The sequence below is a fragment of the Adiantum capillus-veneris genome, chromosome 20, assembly GCF_014529385.1.
Source record: "Adiantum capillus-veneris isolate H3 chromosome 20, ASM1452938v2, whole genome shotgun sequence".
Classification (NCBI taxonomy): domain Eukaryota; kingdom Viridiplantae; phylum Streptophyta; class Polypodiopsida; order Polypodiales; family Pteridaceae; genus Adiantum; species Adiantum capillus-veneris.
In genome coordinates this window covers 140318340-140326472 of record NC_140950.1, presented here as the reverse complement: position 1 = coordinate 140326472, position 8133 = coordinate 140318340, and the positions used below count along the sequence as shown (strand labels likewise).

Genomic DNA, 8133 nt, shown 5'->3' with positions numbered 1-8133 from the left:
GCTTAGCGGAAAAAAATGCTTGGGATTAATAAGGCTAAGAGATGATATTACTTATTGTGAGGCTCTGATACCACATGATGGTTTTAGGTTAGGGCGGATGAGTGTTAATACCATCCATGGATGATTAGCATGATGGTGTTAATCACAAGTGAATTCAATGTGGGTGCAAAATGGAGTAGCAATACACTAGATTGGAAAAGAGATTGATACATAGCCAAAGGAGGGAGGCTTGAAGCTAACCTAAGCTATGATTTAGGACTTGCCACTTGCATGGGATGCTAGCAAGGGATATAGGAGTGTGTGAGAGAGAGTATCCGAAGGTGGGATAAGATCATAGCTTATTAAATGTAGTTGATGTATCTTCTATGGGTCGTCGCACATGGCATGTATGCCTTGTGAGAAAGAAGGTAAGAGGGCAAACCCATGGCTAGGGTTTACCCTACATAATTGATCATTTAAAATGAAATGGAGGGTCCTATAAAATGAGTTAATTTTATATCTAAGCAAAACCACTTTTCTAAAAGAAAGTCACCATAAAGGTTTTTTAAGGACATGATTTGTTTGATTTATATTGGATAAAAACTTTTATACAAATTCAATTTCTTTTTCCTTTGACATGCATGTGTGTTGGGGAGAGAGAGAGAGAGAGAGAGAGAGAGAGAGAGAGAGAGAGAGAGAGAGAATAATCTTATTTTTCAACATAGACTATAAATACTTTAGTTTGCATTTTAACATTCTCTCTCTATATGTGAAAGGAAGGCCATTTTAATTTTTTAAGTTTAAATTGTTTGATATATTTGGTATTGTCATAGTTAGATTGAAAGCGTTGGCATATGATGGATGCATAATACAAAAGTTGAATAAAAAAATGTCAATTCATCGCCAAAAATAATTTTAGAATGCCCTTACAATTGGGATTGCCAATAAATGTTTTGAGAGAATTTTTGGTGTAATTCTTGATTAAAAAAATCATGAAATGTGTACCGGTAGCATCAAACTTGTGCAATTGTAAGCCGCCGTGCGGTAATTGGAGAAGAGGGAGAGGGAGAGAGATCAGAGAGAACAGCTAGATTCTGATAGTCACACCGTCATCCACTTCTATGCACGCCCCCATAAATACGCTTTTAAAAATGCAGGCAGAGAGAGAGAGAGAGAGAGAGAGAGAGAGAGAGAGAGCACCCCGCGTGTAATGTGACGACTAATGGAGAGAAAGAGAGAGAGAGAGAGAGAGAGAGAGAGAGAGGAATGCTGGCACTCTGCGTGTAATGCGATGACAAAATGTGGGTGGGCGCGTATAGCCAGAAAGAGAGTAGGCATCTGTGTATGGTCGAGAGAGAGAGAGAGAGAGAGCGAGAGAGAGAGAGAGAGAGATTTCACAATGCAAACACCAACCAGTCTATGATAACAGCAAATCATCAATCTCCTGCATTAGTCTCAGATAGCCTCCCATTACTATCACTCACTCGTGTTTACAAGCACGCATATATGCATGCACACTCAGTTGTTTGAGAGGCCTCCATCTTCACACGTACACGCCGATGCAAAAACCACAAAATTGCAAGCGCCCACAAGCAAGAGTGCACCTCCAAAGCATGTATTGTGTAACGAATCGCCCCAACGAATGTAGCTAATCCATGATTGGGTCAGCATCAAAGAGAGAGAGCCAAATGGAGTCCAAGATGGACCAGTATGAGATATTGGAGCAAATCGGCAAGGGCGCCTTTGGCTCTGCCATTCTTGTCTACCACAAGCAAGAGAGAAAGAAGTAATATGCTCAGACCACCACCATCTCTCACTATTGCTAATAGCATTAGAAATGGCTGAGCTTGGCAGGAAAACTCAACTTTTGTCCCTTGTGCCCAAGAATTTAGCGCTCTCCATATTTGAGCAAACTTTTATCATGTTCTGGACTAACTTATGGCGGAGAGCTTATATCTCTGCTTTCTGAATGACATGTTTGTCATGTGTTCCAGGTATGTCCTAAAGAAAATACGCCTAGCACGCCAAACCGATCGTTGCCGCAGATCAGCACATCAGGAGGTATATATGCACATTACATTCGATGGTTCAATTCCATTGCAAACAAAGAACACCTTCTATTTTCCATGATGACCCCTCTTTCATATAATTGTGAGCTTTCAGATGGCGTTAATTTCAAAGGTGCGCCACCCATTTATCATTGGCTATAAGGAGTCATGGGTAGAGAAGGTAAATGATGAGGGAAGCCCCCTGCACCTAGAGAGAGAGAGAGAGAGAGAGAGAGAGAGAGAGAGAGAGAGAGAGAGAGAGATTGATTAATTCCTCCAACTGCAGGGCTGCCATGTGTGCATTGTGACAACATACTGTGAAGGCGGAGACATGTGAGTTAGACATTGCAAATTCATACCTTGTATGGCCAAATGCAAATTGCCCAATTGGAGCTTACCTTCTGCATGGATTAAACAGGTCAGAGTTCATAAAAAAAGCCAATGGAGTATACTTTTCTGAGGATGTAAGTTGAAAATTTCTCTGCAAGACATCGATTTGCTGATTTATGAATCGTACCAACTTGGCTCGTGTTTTTGCGATCCTTTCCTTTCAGAGACTCTGCACATGGTTTGCTCAAATTCTGCTGGCGGTTGATTACCTTCATACAAACCACATTCTTCATCGAGACTTGAAGGTGCCGAGTGCCAAACAGATGGACAATTGCCCAAGAAAAAAGGCTGGAAAAACAAAAAGGAAAAGCAAATCTCAAATTGAAAAGAAGAAGCCTGCTCACACTCAATGCGTTTACTAAACACAAATCCGATCCGCCCTTGCTCCCGTGTACCCTAAAAAACTAAAAGAAACATTTTGCAAAGAGGAAAACTATTAATCCCTTTCAATCTGAATTCATTTACTAACCCTTCTATTAAACTTTACCTGCAGTGCTCCAATATCTTTCTTAGCAAAGATCATGGAATCAGGCTCGGTACGTCTACGTGTGGGGGTATACCTAGTAATCATTTCTTATGCTCAATGACCGATGGTTACTAACTTAATCGACCTTGCTACAGGAGACTTTGGGCTTGCGAAGATGCTGAAAGCAGATGATCTTGCCTCATCAGTATGTGCCCTCCATAGTATTCAATTCAATGTTTAAAGCATTGCGAGCACTATTGCTGTTCCGGTTCTAACAGCAGCCTGCTCATCTTCTCTACCTTGGTTGAATGCCTAACATTCTCACTATACAGCACACCTTCTTGCCAGGTGGTGGGCACTCCCACATACATGTGCCCCGAACTGCTTGCTGATATCCCATACGGGTTTAAATCGGACATATGGTCTCTAGGTACAACCGCATCGATTCTACAGCTATCTTCAAACGCATGCAGCAGCAACATTATTGTCTCTTTGATTTAGATCGGTTTATATTCTCCAGGATGCTGTCTGTTCGAGATGGCCGCACATAAACCCGCTTTTAAAGCTTTTGTAAGTACTCAATTAGCAATGTATGTACCAAGAAAAGGAAAATCTCATACATCAGTGATACCACTCTAGATGGTTCTTTGATAAGTGCAAATTTTACACTCCAAATTTGCGATATCACACCATGCTATGCAACAAATTTTACATTCCATATTCGCACCATGCTATGCAACAAATTCAGACCTGCCCACTTTGTTCAGCTTTTTCTAATCAACAGGATATGCAAGGACTAGTGAGCAAGGTGAACAAGTCTATGATTGGACCTTTACCGAGCATGTACTCAGGAACATTGTATGATAACCTACCAGGCCACCTCTTTTAGCCCAAATGTAAATATGCAGCAAATACTTATGTACGACTTTTTAACCTTCGTCTTGCAGTAAAAATCTGGTCAAAACCATGCTCCGAAAAAACCCTGAGCATCGCCCCACTGTGAGTTTCATTGATTTTTCGACATAAAATCAGTTAATTCTCTCTTTTGCCAGCCACCAAATATCTGAAAATAATGTACTCTTGCTTTCAGGCTTCTGAGCTACTGAAGAATCCTCATGTCAAACCTTATGTGGCAAAATGCAGACTTCAAAGCGGTCTCATCTTGGCTGAAACTCCAGAGCGAGCTCTGCGTAACTTTCATCTCGACGACGAAATCATCGACATAAGCCATGACACAAGCCTCTTTAGTAGCGATAGGGAGAGCTATAGTGCGAGTGTAAAAGCTAGCTTAAAGAAAGCTCATGATTATGGGGATGCAAAAGTCACCATTTTACGCAGAGAAAACATTGAGGACAACAACGGAAGCGATTCTCAGACGTGGCACTTGTCCGATGTGGAAGCTCCAAGCACAGCCGCATATGTGCCAACCAAAGGTGCTCCAAATGACAAAGCAAACGCAGCAGCATGGATGGAAGACGTAGACAGCTACTATGCTGCAGGCAATCGTCGCAAGCTTGCGGAAAATCCCATGAATAACAAGGGAGCCGGTATTGGGAAAATAAACGTGAAGCCTTCGCAAGCCACAGGTAGCAGGGCCCAGAAAGGATCCTATGTGACTACCCCTCGAACACCTGAAACAGCAGGAGCCTACCGCTTCAGGAGCGATTCTTCAAAAATGGTGGCCCAAGATCATACATCAAACTATGTGAGTGCACTTTCAATGACTCTTATATATACATGATCTCAGGGCCAGCTCCCAATCTTGGCTTGGCAGCTGATATTAATTAACAAAAATAATCAAGAAAACCATTCACAAAATGAGACGCATTTCTCTGCAGTCTTTCAATGGCAAAATTCTTGCATTTCATTCATGGTATTTCACAATCTTGTTGTGTTCACTCACACTCCTCACTTGCAGCAGTTGACAGGGCAATCTCCCAGGATAAGAATCCAGTCAAAAGCATTACATGAGGATTCAGAAGACTCTACCATCCTGGCAAAGCACAAGTCAAGTATACCCTCTACCCCTACATCACGGCGAGCTGCCTTGCCTCTCCCAAGCAATCCAATCACAGTGGCACGCAGGAGTACATCACCAGTCAATGCCCGCCACACGCACGCTGCTAGTAGCCCTAGAAATACAACCCCTCGCAAGGCTAGCTTACCTCCGCATAAAAGCAACTATGAAACATACCAAGCTACACAGGAGACTGAAAAAAGCTCTGCACATGGTAAACTCAATGTAGGCTCATCCAAACACCCAAACTCGCTTGGAAATCATCAGCCTAACATACAGGGCAGACAATTGGACTCTCCTCGACTGCCAAGAATACCTGAATCTGTGAAGAAGGCCACGCAACGGCCAGCATTGATAGAAAATCAATCCCCTGACGTATCGGTCAATTCGCCAAGACTCGATCTAATCCCAAAATTTAGTGTCTCTACGCAAGACACAATCCATGAGGAGGAAGTAGCAAGCAGTGGTCAAAATTACGACGGCAACTTTCCCCCCAAAACTCCACGTCGCAGAGAAGCCATAGATTCTTTTGTACTTAGCAAAGCAAGTAAACCAAATTCGGATACACCGTCAGATGCGACTGTGACCTCTTCAAATTTTAATGCTTATTTTAATAACAAGAATGAACAACAAACTAAAACAGAAGAGAAGGGTACCATCAGCATGAAGAAGAAAACTCCAGGCTCTGTTCGTCCTGCATACAATGATGTCATTCACGTAATAAGGCATAGCACATTCCAGCTTGCAGGGGAGCAAAAGGAACAGAAATCAACTACAAGCAGACTACAGAGTTTGCCCAGGTCGGAAGGAGACGCAAGCTCAGAATCTGTAGGTTTCAGCTCCAAAGCTTCAAAGGAGCAAGCCGTGAGTGCAACAAACCAACAGATTGACCTCCACGGCAAGAAAAGCTTCAGCGATGTGAGCCCATTCAGACAAAGGGCAGATGCCTTGGAAGGCTTGCTTGAGCTGAGCGCGCAGCTCCTTCAGCAGCAGCGATTGGAGGAGCTCACCATTGTGCTCAAGCCATTTGGAAGAGGTCACTCTTCTCCCATGGAGACAGCTATGTGGCTCTCTAAGAGCTTGAAGTCGATGCTTGAGGGTCCTGCAGCATTTTTGTAGGAACATGGAATAGCAGAAGCCATCCAGACTGCTTGATGCTTCTAGAAACTCCAGAATCACACACAGAGGAGCTACATGCTTTCTTCGTGGGGATTTTGCAGAGAAACCTCTTCTTCATTACAAGTTCTTCTTATCCATGAATAACTCTTTGCTATCTTCAAACAACTCCTGTAACCCACTCATCATTGTATGCAGAGCGAGGACACAGCATTCAAATCCAAGCTCACCACATAACAGCTTGTGTTCAATCCAGCAGATAGTTTGTGCTCCTCCTTTTGTCTGTATTGTTTCCCTTGCATTCATGGCTCTCTCTCTCTCTCTCTCTCTCTCTCTCTCTCTCACACACACACACACACACACACACACGCACGCGCGCGCGCGCGCGGGGCAACAGTAATTGGAGGCAATTCATACCCTTGCTCGCCATTCTCTACACAAAAACCGAGCCTTTGTACGAGGATCACTTGAGCACCGTGGCGTCCTTCAAGACTCGAGTACTGTAGCTTAGCTCTTGAGCAATATAACACGGAAAAAGGGTCCAAAAATGAGAGAAGCTCCTCTGTGGAGAAAGAGAGAGGCCCTCGAAGGTAGAAGCATCCCAAATGCTCTCTACCTCATTTTGGATGATGGTAAAACAACATACTCATCAGACAATTCATAAGTTGATACCTTAAACATCAACTACCATAGCATTATGTATAACTTTAAAACCCACACCAAATGAGCCTCTTAATTTTGAAAGCTCAAATTTGCAATTTGCATAACCTCACTCCTAATGTATTGGAGTATAAGTGGACTAGATTGTAAACATCTTGAACCTCTAATTTATTCAGGAAGATGTTGGGGCAGCTCATTTGAATGGGTGGAATTCTAATACATTAGGAGTGCTAGATAAGTACTTTGCTCTCTCTCTCTCTCTCTCTCTCTCTCTCTCTCTCTCTCTCTCTCTCTCCCGCCCCCCTTCGTCTTCCAATCTTCTCTCTACTTTATTTTTGAAAGGCCTATGGCTTTTGATCTCCACCTAGCATACCCTCTTATAGGAGCCCGTTGGACCCTATCTTTAGGACCCCTTTACTAATAGTCACAACTTTAAATCTTATCGCTAAGACCTTTGCCCTTACATTGTTCCCCTTGTGGAAAGAGAGTTTTTGTTCTAAAAACAAAGGTGAGAAACCTCTTACGTAGAGCACCAATGTCTCACCAATGTCATCCCAAGTGGAAGCTTCTTCAAGTCTATCTTTCTACTTAACTATACCTTGTTGACGAACATGATTTCTTGTTCATAGATTCTGATAATCCTAAATAGATCATGTTTGTAAACTGTGATAAACAACTAACATGAAAAACAGGATGAGATTGTGAATATGCTGGTAAATCCAAATTATGAGCATGCTCACAAATCTTCCTGAGAATCTTGAAAGAACCACAATACCATGGTGAAAGCTTTTTTAGACTTTTTGAATGTTTTGAAACCATTTCAAAACTACCAATTCTCCCTCCGTGAAAGAAACTTGTTGGAATTTTTCAATTGCAAACTTTTTGTAACAGTTGTGAGCTTGCTCGACAATACTCTTAGCAAGACGTGACATATTATAACGTTCTTCTAAGAAATGTTCAACAAAATGCATGCGTTCATCGGCCAAACCTATGGTAACAGAAGACCGAGGTTGATACCCATACATTAGCATAATGGACAAGACCATGTGAAAATATACTTTGCACTGTTATAAGATGGAAAAATAGTGTTTCTAATATTTTCCCTTCTTACTAACATTAGCTCATAGCATTGTCTCTAATACCGAATTTAATTACTTAGTTTGTAGATAAATATGGTGGATGATCAGGTATTGTGATGCAAGTTTTTGAATTGATCCAATTGTTTCCAATGTTGAGTTATACCCGCTTGAAAACTTTTGGTCCAATTCGCAACCCTTTTGTTTGACCAAATTGCCAGTTTTAACAATATCAAGACAATTTTTGGTCCAATTCGCAACCCTTTTGTTTGACCAAAATGCCAGTTTTAACGATATCAAATAATTTGATTCTAGATTTGGTGCACTAAATTTCACTAGTTGAATCTCAATAGCATATATATACAAAGTATTCCTGTAAGA

The 8133-nt window shown here is 41.9% G+C and overlaps 1 protein-coding gene across 2 annotated transcripts; it reads left to right on the top strand.

Annotated features, from left to right (window-relative positions):
* Positions 1–1255: 1255 nt before the first annotated feature.
* LOC147433312 (serine/threonine-protein kinase Nek3-like) lies at positions 1256–6427 on the top strand. Of its 2 annotated transcripts, none has more exons than XM_086492913.1 (14): positions 1256–1765; positions 1974–2040; positions 2143–2208; positions 2314–2360; positions 2446–2491; positions 2582–2662; positions 2911–2953; positions 3039–3088; positions 3232–3313; positions 3404–3453; positions 3668–3741; positions 3831–3882; positions 3974–4588; positions 4805–6427. In XM_086492913.1, exons 1-14 carry the CDS (start codon positions 1635–1637, stop codon positions 6017–6019), a joined length of 2619 nt encoding a protein of 872 aa, XP_086349039.1. In that variant the 5' UTR covers positions 1256–1634; the 3' UTR covers positions 6020–6427. The 2 variants fall into 2 exon arrangements, with proteins under 2 accessions (XP_086349039.1, XP_086349038.1); XM_086492912.1 differs by having other exon boundaries at positions 4802–6427.
* Positions 6428–8133: the final 1706 nt, after the last annotated feature.

Coding starts and splice junctions, on each gene's coding strand:
- LOC147433312 (XM_086492912.1), top strand. CDS start 1,635: ATGATTGGGTCAGCATCAAAGAGAGAGAGCCAAATGGAGTCCAAGATG. Junction 2,954..3,038: donor AGATCATGGAATCAGGCTCG/GTACGTCTACGT, acceptor ACCTTGCTACAG/GAGACTTTGGGCTTGCGAAG. Junction 4,589..4,801: donor AAGATCATACATCAAACTAT/GTGAGTGCACTT, acceptor CCTCACTTGCAG/CAGTTGACAGGGCAATCTCC.